At 38.7% G+C, this 23,657-nt stretch overlaps 2 protein-coding genes across 3 annotated transcripts in view; one reads left to right on the top strand and one right to left on the bottom strand.

Moving 5' to 3' along the window:
- MAF (MAF bZIP transcription factor) overlaps nucleotides 1-9,671 on the top strand; it is a 234,370-nt gene extending 224,699 nt beyond the window's left edge. Inside the window, exon 3 of the mRNA XM_030582118.1 lies at nucleotides 9,124-9,671. The gene's annotated coding sequence lies outside the window, so the exon portion shown is untranslated. The remainder of the gene's footprint in view (nucleotides 1-9,123) is intronic.
- Nucleotides 9,672-9,764: 93 nt separating this feature from the next.
- Nucleotides 9,765-23,657, bottom strand: part of WWOX (WW domain containing oxidoreductase) — a 672,980-nt gene continuing 659,087 nt past the window's right edge. The window contains exon 9 of one of the 2 annotated variants that reach the window (XM_030582110.1): nucleotides 9,765-10,444. In XM_030582110.1, the coding sequence (XP_030437970.1) occupies nucleotides 10,256-10,444 (189 nt within the window). In that variant the 3' untranslated portion in view covers nucleotides 9,765-10,255. The remainder of the gene's footprint in view (nucleotides 10,445-23,657) is intronic. The other variant, XR_004002846.1, reaches the window with a different exon arrangement.

Below are 23,657 nucleotides of genomic sequence, written 5' to 3'. Positions count from 1 at the left end.
TCATTAGGAAAGTAATGTGATTGTGGTGAGAATCTCCGAGCTTGGCTGTGAGCTGTATTAGAACAGAGGATTATCTCTGAGCCTTCAGTTAAGACTGAAACAACACATGATGTCCATATAACATTGATGTTGCAGAGCTATTTTGCTAGATAGTAAACAACTTCTAATTGCAACTGTGGACAGGACTCACTGTGTTATAACTAACCTTGCTGCAATGTTGTTATTTCTGAAAGGAGCCTTTCTCCCCATTTTTAACAATAAGTCTGACAGGTGTCATATTAAAACCAGTACTTAATTCTAATGCAACTATTCCCCCCTTTTCATTTTTGTGCCTCTGTAATGCATGAATTTCTACTGCTCGTAAAGCTTAAAGGAACAGCTTTGCTGAAAGGAAAATACCTCTAGTTTGTCTGCAGGCTAGGTGCACTGTAATTTTCTTTTCTCCTCTCTGCCCAAGCCAAGCTGGCTTCAACCCTAGGTGGGCGAGGGAGAAGGTCTTCTCTAAGATGAGAGGTAATGCCATCCCACTGAAGGCAAATTTCAGGCTTCTTTTGCGCGTTTACCACTGTTCTATTCCAGAGTGTTCTGTAGGCTGAGTGGCTTTGTGATGCGTTGCTGACCCTTGTCCACGAGAGACTGAGCTCAGCCAGGTAACTTAGAAGTTTATACTGGATTTAAGTCAAAATGCTAAAATGCCTGGTGTTAAATCTCTGCTAACTCTGCACGCTGCAGGCAATTCCTGGCAGAGTCTGCACTGTGAAATCCAATAGTCACAAGATGTGGAGCTTTTACTGCGGGTGCCTGAAGGGCTTCAGGAGGCCATTTCTCCCCCCAGTCGGTTGCATATGGTGCTTGTTTTCAGTCCTTCGGCTATGTTCCATGGTATATTGGATGGAAGCCATTTAGACCTCAGCTTGCCAGAGGAAAAACTGGAATGGTCACACAGGAAGATGCGCTCCCCTTGTCTACAAAGAGTCTGTCCAGGCAGCTCTGAGAAACTGCGATACATTTTAGGCAGCATACTTTTAACTCCTGAGCTGAGTAAAACCAGACAATGAAACATACATATCAAGGTCCGGAATGGCCTCAATTATGAAGGACAGTGCCTGGCTGGCCATTTCTCCTCAATTCTTTGTGGCAAGCTGGTGCTCCGATATCTTATCAACCCATTCATGGGAAGAGCAAACAGGTTTCTCCACAACTGGGGACTCAAAATAGTAGCCCATGTCACAGCAACGTGCTGCCTTTGTACACTCCACAGGCTGCAATATGGAGAGGAAGGATGGCTTTGTGATTGGACTGTATCTCACAAGCAAAATTTCTGCCTCTGCCACCACATTCTGGTGTGACTTGGCCAAGTCCCTTAGTGTCTGTGCCACCTACGTAAAATAGGGATGATAATACGTCTTAACTACCACTTTTTGTCTGTCTTGTCTATAGACTGAAAGTTTTCAGGAGAGGGATTCAAGAGGGCCCCTGCAGTGAAGTAGGTATATAGCTAGTCTATGCAACCTGGACTCTGTAAAGGGGGATTAAGCTAGAGAAGGGCAGGGGAATGGTGGGGAGGGTTGGGGATAAGGGCTGGGTGTAAGAATTGGATATACTGAACAAAGCACATAATTTAGGCCATGTTCACAGTCTCCTAAGCATGAGGTAACTGCTTATAAGATGCATAAGACTTAAAAACCTAAAACCAGCAACACAAAAGCATTCAAAAAAGGACTAACTTTGTCTCCAAGGCAATTGCAGATGTATATAATTTCTATAGCTCTTTTATAATATTCCCAACTAATATTGTCAGACTTTTTGTGTTTACTCCCTTCGAGTGGCTGATTTTCAGGGATTTTAAAAATTATTATTTTAATAAGCAATTGTCCAGCAAATTGATGAGCCCCTTTTAATTAGGTAGTGATGTTGTATAGGCAGTGTTCCAGATAAAAGGTCTATAAAACACAGCAGAATTAATAAAATGACTGTTTCCCATTTCACTCCGATTCTCCAAAGGGATCTGTACATCTTGTTTTAGCTAGATTTAGCCTGATCTTTGTTCTGTGTTAAGAGCATACCACAGCCACCCATTGATTAAAATCACATTCCCCACTTAAAAATGGAGACCAGTTGGTAAGAGGATACTGTGTTTTAATCAAGTTCTTTGCACAGACCAGAAAAAAAACTTGTGAGTTGCCTTGTATTATATGCAAACACTGCTCATGTTGACAGCTACCTCTGGATGACTCCATCAGTACACACTTTGTCTCCAGCTGTCCAAGTAATTTTCCCAGGATTTCTCCCCTCTTTTTCACTCCCCTCCACACAGATGGATTAGAGCAACAAAGGGTTTACATGCTGCACATCATTAGCTATCCTCCCTCACTACCCAGCAGATAACAACTGGGCTCTGTCATCAGGACATTCATAACACCTTGACACTTTTACAGCTACTCTGCTCTCTCTGCCAGAGCAATCTTGTCTTTTAAAGCGTGGGGCTAATTCATGAAACCCCAGTTGGAAAGCACTCTGTAAAAGCAGCAAACCTTATTTTTGATGCGACAACCTGGAAAAACGAGAAACCCAAGAAAAGGGATCCACTAAATCATGTGGTTAGCACTGTTAAAAACAGGGAGATACTGTACCTGGGAATACACTCTCTCTCCCAAAGAGCTGTCTCTATTTTCCTCTTGATGCAGCGACCTGCGGTGAAGGATTTCAGCAGGCATCTAGCCATCTGTCTGTCATATTTTGAATAGACCCATCATCGTATGATGCAAGCATCCCAAATCCTTGCCTTAAACACTGCTCTGTATGAGGCTATCTGAAGTAATGCATATGCACCCCAGCTGTGACTGAGTCAGAATATTCTAATACTCTTAGCATAGGGGTTCTCAAACTAGGGGTCGGGACCCCTCAGAGAATCATGAGGTTATTACATTGGCGGGGGGGGGGTCACAAGCTGTCAGACTCCACTCCAAACCCCACTTTGCCTCCAGCGATTATAATGATGTTAAATATACAGGAAAGTGTTTTTTAATTTGGGGGGAGGGACACACTCAGAGGCTTGCTCTGTGAAAGGGGTCACCAGTACAAACGTTTGAGAACCACTGTCTTAGCACTTCCAATCAGGCTCAGTGCTGTTCAGCATGGTAGTCCTTTGCTCACAGGGACAGGCCTAGGTTTTGCTGGGCCTTATGCAACAAAATACATTGAGGGGCTCATCCAGCTTTGTTCACGCTGGACTCCCCTACCTGTGACTTTGCCCTCTCATAGTCTGTTAGCAAAGGTCTGCAGGCCAGAAGGCAAAAGGATGGAGACAATTCATTTTTTAGCTGATAAAGTCAGACGAGAGGCGGTGAGTATGTGTGCGCGTGAATGGGACGAGGGTTAAAGTCCACAGTTAGGACAGCTGCTTGCACAGTTATTTGGCAGTGGTACCAGGGAAATGCAATAAAAATATTTGAGAATTTAATATTACGTGTCAAGATTCTCACAATAGTGAGTGACTGTGCCAAAGGCAGGCAGGCAGTGGAGCAGAGGGTCCCAAGCCTAGATGACAAGCTCACTAACCAGTCATAGGAGGCCCACTGCCACTGGGATTCACCTCTGCAGTATGCTGCATACTTCAGCTGTCTCCTTCCATTACTGGGTAACATGCTGGCTTTTGGTATCTTGGAACTTGATCTGGCTTTGTACTCAAGCCAATCAGACGCACAAAATGTGCAAAGGCTATTGAGGTGGCCAAGCCAAGTAAAGCGGAAGAGCCATAAAATAACTTGCCAAGTGGGCCGTAGATAGAGACACCAGAACCAGGTCGAGAATTTAATTCTGCTGCAAGCTGGTTCTAGACTTGGCTAGGACTGTAGGATGGTTAGGTATAGGGATGATGTTCTGCTCACAACGATGGGTAGCTACATGCAGCGTGAGGCCCATTTGAATGTTCAGTTGGCATAGATCTAAAGACCACTACTTTTCATTTCTCCTCCTAACCTGTTGCGTAGTGCTTTCAAACAGTTGCCACATCCCATCTCAGAGGTGACTGAACTTCAGAAATGGATGAAGTCAATCCTATTCATAAAACACTTTGGGATGGAAACCACTACAAACATGTAACTACAGTATTTATTAACAAGTGCTACTGTAGCATTTCTAAGCTGTTTTACAATCTCAGTGCTCCTTGATTCCAAAAGATGTGTTCCAATAAGGCATCATGTCCTCAGCTTTCACTGTCGTTTGGGAACCCTGACTGGAAAAAAAAATACATACCAAGCCAGAAACATACTTAAATTGAAGTGCAATACATACTTAAACCAGGCAACAGACCTGGAATGTCAGTTTTTTTACCGTGTTTGATTAGAAACTGCAGCGAGTTGTGCCATGAATCTTGGAAAAGATTTTTTAAATGGACCATAAATAATAAACATACATATGGAGAAATAACTATTGTAGTGTAAATTCAGTATATATGCACACTATGAAATGCTGATAGGCTGCCATTGAAATTATGACACTGTAATCCTATAGAATGTTGTCAAGACAAATACAGAGCGTGAAATGTACAGGCAGTTTTTTTCCAGCCAGATATAATTATCAATGCGAAAGCCACAAGCGATACCAAAGTACAAAAGAAGATCGGGCTAGACTTTCTCACTTACTGATATTGATCATTCCAGTGGTAAACTGGTTCGTATAAGTGTCTTGGCTTGAAAGGTCATGAGCTTAACCCCTTGACAAAGAGTTATTCAACCTTGACTTGTCAAATTATTGCAGTGTTGCTGGAAGGACGTTCTCTAATATAATCACTTACCTGGCCGCAGGAGAGATTAAATGTGTCTTTTGTTCCCTTTAAAAAAAGGTAAGCAAACCAAGACATTGTGGCCACTGGAGAACCACTTATGTGTTGGTTCCTGGTACTTACATGCTTTGAGTTGCAAGTAGGTTTCAGGTGTACCACAGTAGTAATTCTTTCATTCTACTGGACATGGATGAAATCCTGGCTGTTCCTGGTACTTACATGCTTTGAGTTGCAAGTAGGTTTCAGGTGTACCACAGTAGTAATTCTTTCATTCTACTGGACATGGATGAAATCCTGGCTTCATTGATGGCAATGGGGCCAGGATTTCACCTGATCTCCGATGCACGCTTCCGGCCAGTTCTTTGGTGTCAGAGGAGGTTTCTTACTCACCTGCCTGCAGATGATCACAGCAACTGCAATCATCTATCAGCAGGTGAATTATGTTCACATAAGAACATATTTTGCATGCTTAGCCATTTTGCCAATTACTTTTATCAGGGATGGGTAAAAACCTAAGAACTGCCATACTGAGTCAGACCAACGGTCCATCTAGCCCAGTATCCTGCTTCCAATAGTGGCTCATGCCATATGCTTCACAGGGCATGAACAAAACAGGGCAAGCATCAAGTGGGCCATCCCATCATCCAGTCCCCACTCTCTCAGAGGTTTAGGAACACACAGAGCATGGGGTTGCATCCCTGACCATCCTGGCTAATAGCCATTGATAGATATATCCTTCATGAACTTAGCTAATTCTTTTTTTAGTCCAGTTATTGCCAGAGGATGTCATGAGGCCAAGTCTATGAGTTCCACCAGCTGACTGTGCATTGTGGGAAGAAGTACTTCCTCTTTTTTTGTCTTATACCTGCTGCCTTTTAATTTCATAGGGTGACTCCCTAGCTCATGTGTTATATAAAAGGCTAATTAACACTTCCTTATTCACTTTCTCCACACCAGTCATTATTTTATAGACCTCTATCATATCTCCACTTAGTCATCTCTTTTCTAAAATGACCACAATCTTTTTAATCACTCCTCATAAGGAAGCTGTTCCCATACCCCTAATCATTTTTGTTGCCCTTCTCTATAACTTTCCCCAGATTTAATATATTTTTGAGAAGGGGGTGACACAGTATACCAGGTGTGGGCACACCATGGATTTATATAGTGGCATTTTGATATTTATTGTCTTCTTATCAATCCCTTTCCTAATAGTTCCCAGTAGGCTGTTTGAAAACATCTGCTCAGTGTGCAGCAGCAGACAAAAATGCAGCGAACTATCCAAGATGACACGAAGATGTGTTTCATGAATGGCAACAGCTAATTTAATCCTCATCATTTTGTTTGTATAGTTGGGATTATGTTTTCCAATGTGCATTACTTTACACTTATCAGCACTGACTTTGGGCAACAAAACTCCAGATTAGAGACTCAAGTTTTGTGAGATCCCTTTGTAACTCATCACAGTCAGTTTTGGATTTAACTATCTTGAGTAATTTTATATTGTCTGCACCTTTACCACCCTTTCCAGATCATTTATAAATACACAGAGTAGCAGTGATTCCAGTACAGATCCTTGGGAGAACCCTGCTATTTACCTCTCTCTACTGTGAAAACTATTTATTTCTACCTTTTGTTTCCTATCTTTTAATCTGCCATGAGAAGACCTTCCCTCTTATCCCAGAACTGCTTAAAGACCCTGTGATATGGCACCTTGGCAAAGGCTTCTGAAGGTCCAAGCACACTATATGCACTGGATCACCCTTGTTCACATACTTGAACCCCTAATAGAGTGGCGAGGCCTGATTTCCCTTTACAAACGCTATATTGATTCTTCCCCAACATATCATATGATTGAAAAGGGACACGCTGACCTCAGAATGAAAGAATAGGAAAAAGGTAGAACCGCATGTGAACAGTTCTTCATTATGGCGGTAGAAAGTATTCCGGTTTATAGCCTCTTGGTTGCCCCTACATCAGAAAATCGTAGCAAATAAATTGGTACATATTTATCAATACATTTCAGAAACATTTTTTATCCCTTTTTATATGTGTTTTTATGGCAGTAAATGGAAAGTGCCTATTAACACTACCAGGTGTTTGCAAAAAGCATGCTGGCTGGTTTCCAAAAGTATAAGTAAAACCATCTATTTTTCTGTATTCAGGCCTTCTTTTGTTTTGCTGGCATAATATGAGTTAAAGTCTATAGAGTTTGTATTTGACCTAAGAGCACTTGTCTGCAAATCTTACTCCCTAACAGATGGATTCCAGTGTTCATTACAATTAGTTAAGTATAAATCAATTTCAGTAAATCATCTGGAAAAAAATATAACCTGGTCAATAAATAAAGCTGAATGCAATGGCACCAAAATTTATACCAGCATACAGTACAATTTTCAAAGCCAATGGCTTAGAATTATCATTCATCAACATGGAGATCATGTTTTTAAAATGTTTGCTCCTTTTGAATCCTCCTTGCACCTTCTTTATGTGCTGCTAGCCAGCCTATTTATAAGTGTGCATGTGTGTAGGGTTGGAAGGGATCTTGAGAGGTCATCAAGTCCAGTGCCCTGCACTGATGCTCTGCCACTTGGGGCCAACAGAATGCCCTTTGCTTAAGGAAAAACAAAAAGGAAGTTTATTTTTACACGGACTTGCTTTGCTCAGAAAATAGAGAGGAAAAAAATTCAATCTTTGACTAGGAAAAAAAGGTTGACATCCAAATTCTGGATACACTAACATATTAGTGTCATTAAGCATTTGTTAACCATAGGCATAGGTGTCAGATGAACCTGTTCAGCAGAGTACATGCATGGCAGTGCCTTCATACTGATGACGGATATAGCTATCTTTGAGATTAAAACAAGTTTTCTCTCCAATGTGGACCACTACATAGAGGTAAAACAGATATCCTTTGAAGGAAGGCAATCTTTCTGAGTACCAAATTCTCATAAAAGCATACAATATTTCAGCAGTGAAGAATGACAGGGTGTGCATTATTAGTTATTAATGTCTGCCTAAGTGGGAGTGTAAGGCCCAAGGCCTTAGGAAGAATATCAGTGCACTCAGTAATGTTTAATTACACCTCATAACTTACCCAAAAATGTCATCCTATGACACCGTGTTTCTCTGTTATCTTAGTTCTGTTAGTATTCTATTGGATTGCTCCTTTTTGCCAGGAACTAGAAAGCCAATGCAATTGTTAGGATAGTATGTGACAGAAGCTACTTAGTTTCTATCCCCCTGATAAGTAGCTGTCCATTTAAATCATAGTTTTGACCCTCTCCAGAACTCAATTTTTCCAAAACTAAACCCATCTTTCTGAAAATTTTCAGGCATGATTTAATGCTAGGGTTTAATTTATGTGAAAAATTTGATGCAAACTGGATAAGGCATTTGGGAAATATGAAGCACTAAAAAATGAGGTGATCACATGTCTAGACTATTTTCCTCATGTTTGTTCTGGCCCACATAACTCCAAAATGACTTGCCCTAACACCAAACTTATAGTGGCCTTGATGAAGATTGATGCCTTCAAATAGTTTGTGGGGAAGGGGTAGAATTATTTACTTACTGAAAGCTATTTCCATGTACTTTGTGGATTATGCAAGGTTTATAAATACTGCATGACCTCAATACTCTGCATGGCCCCTTTGGGATGGTCATGACACAGGTAGAGAAACAGCCAAGAACCATCAGTTCTTCTGGGACCAGTCTGGGAAATGAAGGCAGGCAATGATATGGAGGCTGGAGAACTGGTCTGGGGATGAACCTGAGCTGGGCAAAATACAACTGGGAGAGTGTGGTTGCTGCCACACCCTTTGAAAAGGTGTACCATCTGCTTCCCCATATAGGGCCAGCTCTGCCGGTTGGTGTAGAAGGCGGGCAAGACCCCCCATCTTCAGCTCCCCATGTCTACAGCTGGTGCTAGGCTTGTTCTCAAGGAATGTAATCAGTGTCTGTACATGGGCACAAAAAGGGGGGGCATCTCTAATGCCCTTTCTAGCCCTTGTGCAGCGCTTCAATGTTTTAGTCTTCTGTATCCTGGACTGGATTACACACAAGTTGAAAATAAAAGCACTCAAAACAAAGTGTATTATTATTATTATTATTATTATTAAAATGGGCATTTATTATGATGGGAGGGTACAAGGCTATTTATTTCTGACCAGTGTGCTGTTAGGTTTTAACACCCATGCACCAGCCAATCAAACCTAAGCCACTTCATGAATATAGAGGAGGAAACTCATAGAAGACAGAACAATTATCAATAACATGAATAATAATGGGGTGAACTAAAGTTCTATTTACAATCTTTATTTCTGTTTTGTTTATAGAAAAGTGATGCTGGAATGCTGATGGCTTAAGACAACTTTTTGGCATGAAGACAGCTACAAAGCACAAAAAACAAAATATGAACTCAGAAAGAAACAAGAAAAAAACAGCATTTTCATGGCATCGACAAGAAGCTCTTTATTTTTCCTCAAGTTTTCTTTTCTAAAAAAAAAAATGGAACTAAAACATTTGCAGAAACAAGACAAACTTTCTCTTCAGGTGACAATATTCAAGCATGTTCTTTTGCTAAATTTAAATTGAAAGAAAAAAAGAAATTTTAAACAGGATGCAGTATCTGGAGAACTGTGAACCTTCAAAGACAACAAAACAAACTCTTTAAAACTGTGAACCAAGAAATGGAAGGAACAACTTTTAAACCCCTGATTACACCCGGTTTGTTCTTAAGGAGACATCATCATCTTTTCCTAAAGCAACAATATTTAGGGAATGGTTTGCAACATACCTTTTATTATAATCTTTTAAGGAAAACCTGCATATTTAATGATTAACAGTGGAGTAAATCTGACTTTATCATTTCTGTTCAAATGTCTTCTTGCACCTTCCTTTTCTAGACAGCACAGTTATATTTGCAGCCAGCGGCCAAGGGCAGGGAAGCTTGCTTTCTTTATTACTATTAATTTTGTTTTTTATTTGCCACACCCAATAAAAACTTAGTAGGGAAAAGAATAAACCGCACCATCATCCCCAATCAGTGCATAAGGCCTAACAGCAAATAATTACCACAAATAGAGGAGATCCCGTGTTATTTTGGGGCTATCCATGTAGTCATTAATCAAAGCATCAAGAAATATACTCTGCATTGCTCTTCTAAAATAACTCAAAAGATGCCTCCTTGAATTACACTCAATGGGCTATAACCAAAAGAAAGAGAACCAAGACTAACTAAACCCCAGAAAGCAATATTGTCCCTTTAACCCACAGTATTCCCCACTTTCCATTAGTACTTAGCTGTTTTCACTACGTTGTGACCGATATTATTTCATTTAACACTAGCTAATCTGTATCTGAGGTATATGGAAACCCTCGAGATGATAAGATTGGAAAGGCTCCAGAGTTGGCAGTTTTCTAGTGTGCACATACTGTGTGTGTTTTGATCCTTACAAAAGCTCCCTGTTATTTGGACTGCCTGCCAATTCGTTCTTGGATCAGTCTCTCGCTTAGCTCCCACAAAGCTGCAGCCGTCACTTCATTCTGGGCCTCTTGTGATGGCAAACAGCGACAGCAGTTGTTGAAGTACATTCCTCCCAGGCCCTCCAGCTCTGGAGCGGTGGCACAGTAGACAGTTGTGGCAGCTCCTTGTTGCTAGAATTAAAAAAAAAAAAAAAGCAAGTTATAGTTCTAATTTTGACTGTGGTCCTCTGAAGCCATGTGTCTTATTAAAATACCAATAAGAAGCATTGCAACTGACAGGTAACTCACAGCATGACAGTGTTAAGGGCATTGGATGGCAGTGTTAAAGACACTACATTACTATCTGGAACCCAATTTGAATACACTTTGGTGACCTTGTCTCTTTTTTTGTACCTCTTAAAGCAAACTCAAAATACAGGGGTCCAAGGGCTATTCCATCTTTACTCAGACAAAACTTTCTGCAACTTCAGTGAGAATCTTGCCTAAGAACTTCAGGATCTGGCCAGCTGGGATTATGTGAAACAAACACAAAGATTTAAAAGCAACACACATGTCCTGTAAAACCGTCCTGATTTTCCTTTAGAACAAGAAAAACTACTTACCAAACTACTTAATACCCCCCACTTCCTAGTTTTGATAAGCAATGCAGACTGACGTATTTTATTTCTTTAAAATCTCTTGTACAATATTAACCCGGACATTCCAATTAAGACCTATCATGTAAAGTGCTAATGGGATCTGTGCCCAAACTGTCCATATATCTTTGGTCAACAATTTTACCGTGGCAGCTGTCATCACTGCTGTGTGAGAATGTTTATCTACTGCGCACAGAGAGTGTAGTTCTTAATTTGCAGCGATTCAGTGCTTTCCAGTGGTTTTGCCATCCTTCTAAGACCTACTTCTAGCATCTTATAAATCACTAAGAAATAGATTATATCTGTGGAAGCAGCTTTTTTATTATTATTATTATTCAAAAATCTAAGCTCCAATGAGGAAAATTGATCGCTTTGAATTTTTCCGATGGAAAGCTGAGGGATTAACAGTTGAGGCCATAACTTTTTAGTGAGTGTGTGAGTGCATCAGGATTGGCAAAGCTCTGTCAGAAAAGCTGTAAGAGGGCAAGAAACCACTTTGCTTTGCCAGCTATAATTAGAAATAATAGGCTGGAGCTCATCGCGAAACACCATGTACGCAGCTCTAATTTAAAAACAATACAGTTTATCCAGCATCTTGTGATTATTTATGTATATCATAGACCTTTCTGTGGCAACTAATTAAGAATCAGAATAGAGAGGCTATTGAGTATGATAGAAAAGGTAACTAAAGAGAAAATAGATGGTTACTGAAATGATATTTGATAGGGGGCAAGAATGGGCTTCGCTCTCTTTTCCTCCAAATTTTCTTCTTCTCTTGGTTCCAATGGCTATAACTGTGACATCTCACAATGCTACTAACAAATCAGCCAGTGGTGGAGTGGCAACCAAACCACATATTTAATGTTCTCATCTTTCAATAGCAGCTTTGAGTTTAAGAGGCTTGAATTCTCCTCAAGTTAGGTTTCTCCTTTGCTCTCAGATTATGTAGCATGGCAAAGAAAGGCATATTAAGTTGTTGTTAGGGTCCATATTCTTCACTCAAAATGGGAATAAGATGAGAATGATGACTTAGAAAGGGTCTGTTGGAACAACACCAATATTGGCTAGTACAATGAGGAAAAATAAGATCGCTATTTCTGGACCAAAAGAACCTTTTCAGGTTAAATTGCTAAATATTAAAATGTTTTTATTAAACCAAATCATGAAACAATGCCTATAAATGTGTTTGGTAGAATCTAGTAGCAATAATACCTACCACAATGTAATATGGTTCTCTAGCAATTACAATAAAAGTAATGTTTCAGAGTAGCAGCCATGTTAGTCTGTGTCGGCAAAAAGAAGAGGAGTACCTGTGACACCTTAGAGACTAACGAATTTATTTCAGCATAAGCTTTCGTGCGCTACAGCTCACTTCTTCGGATGCATAGAAGTGAGCTGTAGCTCATGAAAGCTTATGCTGAAATAAATTTGTTAGTCTCTAAGGTGCCACAAGTACTCCTTTTTAATAAAAGTAATATAATTTATAGATAATTATAGGCTCTCTGTAGCGTTGCACAGCCTAGGCATGATCATTCTATCCCATTGCATAGAGTGGTTCAAAACACCCATAGAAAGTTATCGTTTTTGTATTTAATCCCATAGGATTTTTTCATAAGAGTCAAATAAAACTTATGTGCTCAATGCCAAAGACTAATCACTATACTGTGGCTGAAAAGCTGCTTTCTAGCTAGCTCAGACTAGATTCAGTCAGAAATGAGCTCATTCATAAAATGGAAGTTTATTATAGTTTATGATTTTTTAACTCACTTTTTAACAAAATCTTCAGTAGTTAATAGGGGCCAAATATCCCATAATGTAACTGGTAGATACGAGTCCAGGGTCTGATCCTGTAAACCTGACACAAGCTAAGCTCCAAGTGAACACAACATGACTGCTGGTGCACGGGCATCTTTATTTGAAATGAAGATAAAGGACGTGCAGCTGGAAGACTGCAATATTTTACCATTTAATGCTTCCATTGTTTCTTACTATGAGCAATGTGCCATTTGCTTTTGGGTCAAGTGCTACTTCATCAACTTCTAAATGTTGTGCTCATTATGTGGGCTGTTCTGGAGAAACGAGCACAGCAGCTTTATCATCCAGAGAACAATACTTTTTTTTGACCTTAAGATAGGAAGTTAAATCATATTTATGCCACAGAAGGAAACAACGTGGTGGGTGAAACTAATAATATTTAGCATTGATATCTTCAGAGCAACGCACTAAGTAATTAAAGCTCAGAACATCCCTACAGGCACACCAGTATTACTGTCCACATTTCAACAGGTAGGGAAACAGAGACATACCTCAGGTCTACATTGCAATTAAACACCCATGGCTGGCTCATGTCAGCTGGCTTGGGCTCTGGGGCTGTTTAATTGTGGTGTAGATGTTCAGGCTTGGACTGGTGCCTGGGCTCTGAGATCCACGGGGAGGCAGGAGCCCAAACATTTATACCGCGATTAAACAGCCCCATAGCCCGCGTCAGATGACATGGGCCAGCCATGGGCACTTAGCTGCAGTGTGGACATATGCACAGAGGCATAGCCCAAAGCTACTGGGCTTTGAGTTCCTGGCTTTGTATTGTGCTCAGGCCACTAGACCATGTGGCCCTACTGAGTGAGAAGGCCTTGAGGGGACAAAGTATCCATTTAAATCCAGCTGGAACCCCATGTGCTTTAGGAAGGGTTTATAATACAGAGCCCTCAAAATGCCAACACAGCCACACATATTTAAAGAGATTGAGAGGACACTTTTTTCTCAGCAAACATTGCTTATCCTTCACCAACACAGTCATCTGAGTGACACTTTATATGGTAAGCCATTATATGACAGTTTAATAACAAGTTTTAATTTTCTGCTCATCAGCTTTCTGGTTCACATATCATCAGCATAAGACAAAACAGGATGTCAGGGAATCTAATTAGTAAACAATTCCATACTGCTGATACAAGATGAAACATTCTTAAACTGCTCAAAAGAGCACTTTAATCACCGTTGAATGACTTTCAATGCCAAAGCGGTTTGTGCCATGTCAGTATGTAATTTGAAACAGACTAACGTACCATATAAAAGAATTAATGTTAACAACTCCATTAAAAAAAAGTCTTAAACAGTTGTCAGTTGTCACAAACATCCATGATCTATTGTGATTTAAAAAGAAAACTTATAAACAATGATAGAAGGTCTGGGCAACCTAATCACTTTTTTTTAAATCAGAAGACTGTCAGTTGTATGTGGTGCTAATCACCAAAGCTGGGGGGTCAACCATCTTTAACCTGTAACAAAGGCAGTGAGTTAGAATGATGAGTACACAGGATAAAGAATTTCTGAGAAGCCGAGTTGAATCTTTAATCATGCCTGAATGCCATTTCCGATCCAGTCAAACATTTGAAAGCTGCCAGGCTAGTCCCATGCCATCAATCTTTATAGTGTATATAAAATTACCCGGGAATCTTGTTTTGGCTTAAGTTAAAGAGTGTCTTGGTAATAAGGGTTCATCATTCTCTTTCACAAATCATTTGTCAGATTTGCAGTACAATCAAACTACAGCAGGGTGGGATTTATAAATCAGTTTCTGTTTATTTATACTTGAGCCTCAAAGATCTAAATTATCCATCCTTCCAAAATCCTTTGTTGGGATAAAAATGTTCATAGGCATTTATTTGCTAACTGCTAGCTATCAATTTGTACCTGATGGCACAGAATACAAATGAAAATCAAGTATCTTAATGGTAAAATAAAAGGAGTTCTTGATAGATAGAATATGGTACAAAACCTCATTAATATATATAATGCACCCATTAGTATTCTAACTTACTATTTATGTTCCTGATAAGAAAACATGGTATACAGTTAATGTTTAGGTTTCAGATTTGTCTATTTTCACGTTTATTTCCTAAAATTAGAGTCCCGTTCTGAAGCAGGTTTAAAAATGAAGCATATAAATAAAAGAAACAAAAGTCATAACCCATATATTCATCAACCACAAATAAATAGCACCATTCTAAACAGTATTAATGGCATACCAATAGCACCGAACACTGCAACTTATTTGAAAAAGATTTGATTTTTTTTTTTTGTAATGAACAATTAAGAGTAAGGGTTTGTATGCAAATATCCTAAGGGCAAGTGTGACATAGTGCATTTTGAAAGGTGGTCACTGGAAACGTGAATTCAACATTGTAAGAGAGGCAAATACTTATGACAAAATCCAGATTCAAAGCAAGCAGCTCTGGTAATATGAAAAGGCAAGTGCTCCCTTAAAACTATTCAAGCTTTCCTTGTTATTCATCTCAGGTCTATTAGACAAAGCAAACACTTTCAAGATGCAAAAAACAGCAGATTAATACAGCTGCATTGTGACCATGCCATCTAGACTGGAATAATTTATTATACAGCAGTGGAGAGATGAGGTAATAAGCACATATTCCACATCATGGAATAAATGGTACTTTTCACGCCCTCTCCATGCCTCTGAATAACACACTTATAATGGAGCTTAAAGCTACTCTGGTAGATGGTGGAAACATGTTTTGTAGTTTATCTGTTGGTATCTCTGCCCTGGGTAATTACTGATTCCATAGGAAAGGCCTACTGTATAAATCCTAGTTGGAAAATAACGTGTAGGGAGATCACCTCCCGAATGATCAACTTCACATTTTCTAATGTGATTCTAAAACTGCTGTTACAATTTTATACACACATATAGCCATCTCTTCAGCTCGGGTAAATCAGTAGCTGAAAATGTGGCCAATCATTTCTTTACAACCCTGGTTCTGCACATGCAAACTAGGTCGAACTTCATGATGTATTCCTGGAAACATACATGCCAACCCAGACTGCCTGCCTGCACAAAAGCATGCTGTAGATCACTGGGAATGTGACGTCTGTGACTGCAACTTCAAAGAAGAGGCTTTGTGGCTCAAGTCACAAAATTTGAATCTAGGGTTGAATTTCTAGTAACCCCAAAGGGAAGGATGTCCAGAACTTGGATTTTAGTTCACGTTCCTCTTAATATACACCCATTCCGTTCTCTAGTTACCACATTAAAAATGTTTAAAATAGTAAGTACAAATTGGTATTCATTTTGTATGATTCACAAGTCCATGTGTGCATATCCTAAAACAACCAATGGACACAGCAGCAGCAGTCTCTATAAACATTAGCAATTATAAATCATTACTCCTCATCAGCAATTCATTTGGCCTCCTGGATTTCCCAATGTCCTGAAGCACCTTTAAAGGCCAATCCTGAGAGTTTCTGAGTGGCATCAGCTGCTGTGGAAACCAGTGGGAAATGAGGGAACTCAGCCTAGGACCTTATTTGCTGTATTTCGCATTGTAACCAAGGTCTCCTTATTAGATGACAAGACTAATTGGCCTCCTGGGTAAAAATCAAAACCAATCAAAATAAACTTTTAAGAATACTTTTACAAGTAATACATTTCTCTTTCAAATGCACGCTGTTGCTGCCAAAGGGTAGTAGGTGTGGTGTTCAGATGGTTCTCTCTTGTACAATGCAGCGTACAGTTTTTAATCTCATACATGGCATTATATCAGAACTGCTTACCTCTGTCTACAGTACTCCAACCCATAGCACTCCCCAAATGACACTGTTGGCCTGAGAATATATGTATTAATGTAAAAAAAAAAAATAGGACTCCCGGGTTGTTTCTTCAATAGAGAAATGTGAAGTAGAGACTTGGGTGAATATGGTAAATTGAAACCATATCTGTAATCAAAAAATGCCACTTCTGAACTGCCAGGTCTGACTGAATGACAAATAAGAATCACTTCACTCAAGGTGCTACCTATACCCAACAGCCAGCAAGAAAACCTGACCTGAACCGGCTCTGTAATTACAACCTTTTCAAAGGTCTTATTGAACCACATCAGTATCAGAGAAATTGCAGCAATCTCTTTTTCCTCAGAAAGCCTCTGTATCAACCAGTGTAGTCTCTTAAAAGATAATGCAATACTTAAACTAAAATCTATAAGATTTGCTTATTTATTCTGATCCATTCCTTTTCAATTAATTCTCCAAAATATTTTACAACAAAGACTAAAAGTAGAAAGGCTTCTGTACTGACAAAGTATTTCCTAGTTGGTTTCAAGTGGTTACTTTACATACAGTCGCTAAGACCTCTGCACACTTTACATATATTATAGCAGATAAATACTTTATATTCCCTGAATAGTAAAACTGCAGCAGTTCACAAAAGAGGATTTGTTTTCTACCGCTGAGGAATTAAGACCAAGTGATTATTTCAATAGTATTCAGTATATTGAGTTATATTTAAACTACACTCTAGGTTTTAACTTTGCAAAAGAAAATGTTTCCATTGCAATAAATGTATTTTGATAATGGCACTTTGGTGTTTGTGTTATGCAACAGTCAATATGATATTAATAATGTCAATGAGCTGTTTTTAAAAATGACATATTTCCAACATCCTGGGTCAAACAAAGATTGCCTACCCTTATTCCATAGCAAAATTCAGCATTGGACTGAAAGTCAGGAAACCCAGGCTGTATTCCTGACCTTGACACTGACTCATTGTGTGAACTTGGGCAAGTCACGTAATCTGTGTGCACCTCAGTTTCTACAACTGTAAAATGGGAGGAGTAATATTACTTACCCACCTCACAGGGCTGTTGTGAGGACTAATTTGTGTCTGTAAAGTGCTTTGAGATCTTTGGATGAAAAGCACTAAGTGTAAAGTATATTATAAACTATGATTAAAGTGCTTAGAAGATGTAGAACCAGGTAGGCAAAATATCTGATAAAAGACATGTTTAACATACACATTTTTCTTTATTGTAGAAACCTCACTGTTCCGCAATATGAAATCCTAAATCCTTTGCAACATTGGGCCCTATTCTGATCTCACTCCCACCCAACGGGTCTTTTGCCCAACTCAAACGGAAAAGGGAGCTTAGCAATGCTCTCCCTCATACAAATGTGTGTGTCTCCTGAGAAACTTGTCAGCTGAAGTACAGGTGAGCATCCCAAAAGTAGATGACAGAAAAGGAAAAAGCACAAACGAAGATGTTCGATGGGTTCACTGCTCCATCACCTTTGCATAAATTACAAAGGGCCAAATTGCATAGGGGATACTTATAGCAAGTTACTTATTTCCCAAAATGTAACTCTTCCTCTTTCTAAATATCTTACTAAAGTGGGTGATCTGTTTCCGAAAACTATTTCCTTGATCTTTAACTACTTTTTGAAGGGAGACAATGTGACATTGCACAACCAGCATTTAAACAGCAGCAGAGTACTTTAGGGCTTGCTGATTTGGCATTTTAACAGGGCTCAGCCTTTCACAGTGTCCAACGCTGCTTAATTTTTCTCTCCAAAATATTATTCACTGTTTTCACTTGATTTTTAAAAATTATTATTCCACCTCACTGATGACTATGGACATGATGATTCTTCTTTCCTGTCTATTATTGTTGTATCATAGTGCTTAGCTACTTCAGATTGTTCCCTATACTTGGGATTTGAGAGTTACTGTCGGAGAACCAGCATTGTTTGTTTTATTCCATTTTGGAGCAGGGACAAGCTTAGGTTGACCTTGGTACATTCATATCCAAAAAGTGTACTCCTTGTTCCATTTCTCAAAAGTGGCCATTGGCACTCAGGGCAAAGTGCCAAGGAGCTGTCACTCTTAGGCATCAAAGGCAGCAATATCAGAGTAAAGCTCCCATCACCTGTTTTCTGAGCTTTTGGATCTGTACCATAACCCCATGTAAGGAGTACATTGCACAAAACATTCAATTGGTCAAAAAGGGAACCCCAAGAACATATTGGAAATCACACTGAAATATACAGCCAATCAAACCAGGCCCAGATATTAATGAGCAAACATGTATTTGACACACAGAATTCTAGTCAGTAACACATGTAACTTACCACAAAGAAACATCAGATACACTGCTGTAACTAAAACATTCAGAATAGGGTCCGTTGATGCTCAGATATATGTGACTGCTGAAAGCTAATTGGAAATGAAGAATTTGTTGACACATGGTTTCAATTAATAATTTATGTTGACTTGAACTGTTTTAAATTTTTGCTGTACCTAACGTTAATTATGTATATATATATATACACACACACACACTTTATATAAATGTACGTATACATAAAATCCTGTATATGCTGTATATATTTATATAGCCTTTTAATACTATTACTAGTGAGAATTAAGACCTATTTCATGCATAGTATTGCAAAGAATGTCATCAAAGTACAGAAGAAACCAACCATGGGCTTCCTCTCTTATTTTGTACAGAATCATTTTAGCCCGAATATGATTTCAGATGTGAGAGAAAAAAAAACAAACAGCAATATGCTTTTTGAGCAAGTGACCTTTCAGGACAAGTATGTAAAAAGCTGTGTGTTTAGGTTTTAAAGACAAGGACTGATTTTTGTCTGTTGATACACATATATACAGCTCGGCACTAAAATGCATTGGAAAAAAAACCACAGGGTGTTATGACGGGGACATATCATGATTAGAAATTAACTACTAACTGTCTTCCAGAAACTAATTAAGGGAATGTATGTTGCAATAATACAGATCTAGTAAACAGGCCTCTACTGTCTAGGCTTAGCGCTATATGCCAAGCACTCCTGTATTATGTACGCGTGATTTTCATAGATAGCCTGCTGTAAAGTGAGCCCTGTTAGTGCATCTTTCAGGCTCAAAGACACTGGCCTTGTTAATATTTCATTTAGCACATACTGTAGAGTCTCATTTATATTACTTCTATAATTAATGGTGATAGCTTAGGCACTGCCTTTACAAGGAGAGATCCCTGTATGTTGGTCAATGGATAATGAGAAACAATAGATATTTCATTCACCAGCAGCTTGTTGCTAGTTAGTAGGAAATTATTGTGTGTACTGTTGCTTTAATTGCCAGAGTAAATAACGCTGCCGCTGTGTTAGTGAACATTTTAAAGCACTTGATGCAAATAGAATAGAAACAAAACAAAAAATTACCTTTATTATGCTATACCTTAGCATAGAGAGTTTAAAAGGTATGTCTTAAAACATTTGCGTTCTATCATGCAAATATATCTTAATATGCATGTGCTGACTATTCAACTACTGTATTTTAGGAAATACAATTATGCTGCCTCTCTCTCCTCCTATGTAGACTGTAAATAACTGTAGATCTTTCTCTTGTTTTCCTGTGTAAATATATGTAAATACTAACAAGCTATGCATGCTGATATTCTAGGCAATTTCAGGTACTTTTATAATCTGAAGGCATGTACTTGAACTGATTTGTTAAAAAAAAAAATCAACCTTCTCAAACCCTTTAAAGCTGACTAGAAATTAAAGATTTCTTACTAGACTGGTTCCTTCAATCTCAGTTGTTTTTTGTTTTCCTTTTTCCTTCTTTGTCAACATCATCATCTATTGAGACCTGCTGTTGAGGATGCTTAGTTTAGAGCTGTTTTCTTTGAAGCATGTGCATTGCCCTTCTCTCTCAACCTCCCTTCTTTCTCTCCCTGAACGCAATTCACTGCTGTGCAGAGGACCTGCACCGCTTAAGTGCTACTCAAGCCCTGTTTCCAGGGTTTGAGTGAGACTTACAGACATTACACAAGCCTTCTGCAGAGAGGTGAATTTCACCCTCCTTGCGCTGATCTCTCTTTTGCTTAATTAGTTTTTATATTTCATTTTCTCAAATACCTGCTTCATCAAATAATTATCCAATGTCTACAGCGCTCATGATTTAGTTTATAGATAGTTGTTACATCAGCCCATTCAAATTGCTCTGTGGTTGTGGTAGAAAGGTACCCTGCAGACCCTTCTCGCTCTGCTACGCTTTCCTGTTTGAACATATCCTTTGTGTTTCCTCTTTAGTGTGTTTGTAACTTTGATAGACTGTGAAAATAATTTGATAAATGGCTTGATAAATTCCCCATCTCTTTCCTTCATTGCTGTAATGCTGTTTGGGGTAGCCTTTCAATTGGAGGAGTGTGAACAAAAATGAAATTACCTAAGCTTGTAAATCAAGTCGTCTCCCGCATACAGATATTGTTGCAAGGTTTCAATTTAGTTCTCTTTTTAAAATTCTTTTTAATAAACCAAGAGTCTTTTGAAGAACATTGTTGGGAAATAAAGCACACCAAATGTTCATGCCTTAATGCAGTGGGGAAAAAACCCTGCTACGTTAGTCTCTATGGAAACCAAATGCAATGAAAACTTTTTAATGGAAAGAAAACAGCTTTCATGTGTGAAGATGCTTTTTCCAGGGTAGGTATATCAGGAAAAACACTTTAATTGACAGTAGCTTCGTGACTTTTTCATTTCCTCCAACTTAACTTGAAGTCTCAGGAAAACCTTCCTGGTCCTTGAAGACTTTTTTTAAGATGAGTGTTTAAAAAGCTGAGTTGACATGGGCATTTTGTTCAAGTGCAAGCTGTACTATTCTCTAATAGAGAACGTAGAAGTGGTTCATAGGATTATCATCTTTCTACAGACAAAACCCATTACCTTCACACTAGGAGGGAAAAGCTAGTTTTTAACCTATAGAAAATTGAATCAATTATCAATAACTTTGCATGGTCTCTTGGCTCTGCTGGGCAACAGTACACCACAGCCTTTGTTATGCTCACAGCAATGCTAGATACATATGGTGATTTGACAAATGGACTCCTTACAACTTTTATTTAAATAAAAAATAAAATCTGCAAAAGAAGTCTCAAGGACCTTACACGCTGAATGTCGGAAGAGAAAAAAGAAACTAAGGTTTCGGGCTGATCTTAGTAGTACTGTTATTTTAAGATCATTTCCAGTAAAATTCAGTTATAAATACAAAAAAGGATAATCAAATTCAGTGGAAGACAGCAATGCATGTTAGGAGGAATCATAAGATCAAGCAATCCTGCTGTCTTGGGTTTCCTCGTTTGGAAAAATTTTGCCATAGACCCTTCACGGTCTTGTGGTCTGAGAGATGCAAACTTACCACAAAGTCAAGTTCTATTATCTCCAGGGAAATGACTTTAGGTGGCTTTCTTGGCTTCCCAGAAATCTTAAATGTTTCCAGAAGACAGGAGGGAAGAGCCAGCCTACTGGTCCCTTTCCCTGGTGGCATATGCTGCCACATGTGTAGCATGTTCTACTTTGATTTATTCAAAATACACATCTTCATATCTGATGCCAGACAATCTCAACCTACTGTCCCTTGACACAGAAATCAATGATCTTAACAGCAGCCCTGGAGACTTTCTACTTCCTGTCTCTAAATTATATATTAGGGGTGTTGATTAATCACAGTTAATTCACACAATTAACTCAAAAAATTAATTGTGATAAAAAAGTAATAGCGATTAATCACAGTTTTAATCACACTGTTAACCAATAGAATACCAACTGAAATTTATTAAATATTTTTGATGTTTTTCTACATTTTCAAATATATTAAATTACAACACTGATTACGTTATATTATTTTTTATTACAAATATTTGCACTGTAAACATGATAAAAGAAATAGTATTTTTCAATTCACCTCATACAATTACTGTAGTGCAATCTCTTTATCGTGAAAGTGCAACTTACAAATGTAGACTTTTTTGTTACATAACTGCACTCAAAAACAAAACAGTATAAAACTTTAGAGCCTACAAGTCCACTTAGTCCTACTTCTTGTTCAGCCAATTGCTAAGAGAAACAAGTTTGTTTACATTTATGAGAGATAATGTTGCCTGCTTCTTATTTACAATGTCACCAGAAAGTGAGAACAGGCTTTTGCATGGAACTTTTGTAGCTAGAATTGCAAGGTATTTAAGTGCCAATTATGCTAAAGATTCATATGCTCCTTCATTCTTTGGCCACCATTCCAGAGGACATGCTGATGATACTCATTTAAAAAAATATGTTAATTGAATTTTTCACTGAACTCCTTGGGGAGAATGGTATGTCTCCTGCTCTGTTTTACCTGCATTCTGCCATATAGCATTTGTGTTATAGCAGTCTTGGATGATAACCCAGCACATGTTGTTCATTTTAAGAACACTTTCACACAAATTTGACAAAACCAAAGAAGGTACCAATGTGAGATTTCTAAAGATAGCTACAGCACTGGACCCAAGGTTTAAGAATCTGAAGTGCCTTCCAAAAGCTGAGAGGGAGGAGGTGTGGCACATGCTTTTAGAAGTCTTAAAAGAGCAAAACTCCAATGCAGAAACTACCAAACCCGAACCACCAAAAGAGAAAATCAACCTTCTGCTGGTGGCATCTGACTCAGATGATGAAAATGAACATGCGTCGGGTCCACACTGCTTCTTTGGATTGTTATCAAGCAGAACCCATCATCACCATGGACGCATGTCCCCTGGAATGGTGGTTGAAGCATGAAGGGACATACAAATCTTGAGTGCATCTGGCATGCAAATGTCTTGCTATGCCAGCTACAACAATTCAAACACCTATTCTCACTTTCAGGTGACGTAAACAAGAAGCGGGTAGCATTATCTCCTGCAAATGTAAACAAACTTGTTTATCTTAGCAATTGGCTGAACAAGAGGTAGGACAAAGTGGACTTGTAGACTCTAAAGTTTTACATTGTTTTATTTTTGAATGCAGGTTTTTTTTGTACATAATTCTACATTTGTACGTTCAATTTCCAATATAAAGGGATTGCACTACAGTGCTTCTATGAGATGAACTGAAAAATACTATTTCTATTGTTTTTACAGCGAAAATATTTGTAATACAAATAA

This window comes from Gopherus evgoodei, chromosome 12 (assembly GCF_007399415.2).
Source record: "Gopherus evgoodei ecotype Sinaloan lineage chromosome 12, rGopEvg1_v1.p, whole genome shotgun sequence".
Taxonomy (NCBI): Eukaryota; Metazoa; Chordata; order Testudines; family Testudinidae; genus Gopherus; species Gopherus evgoodei.
This window is presented reverse-complemented; position numbering and strand designations above follow the sequence as displayed.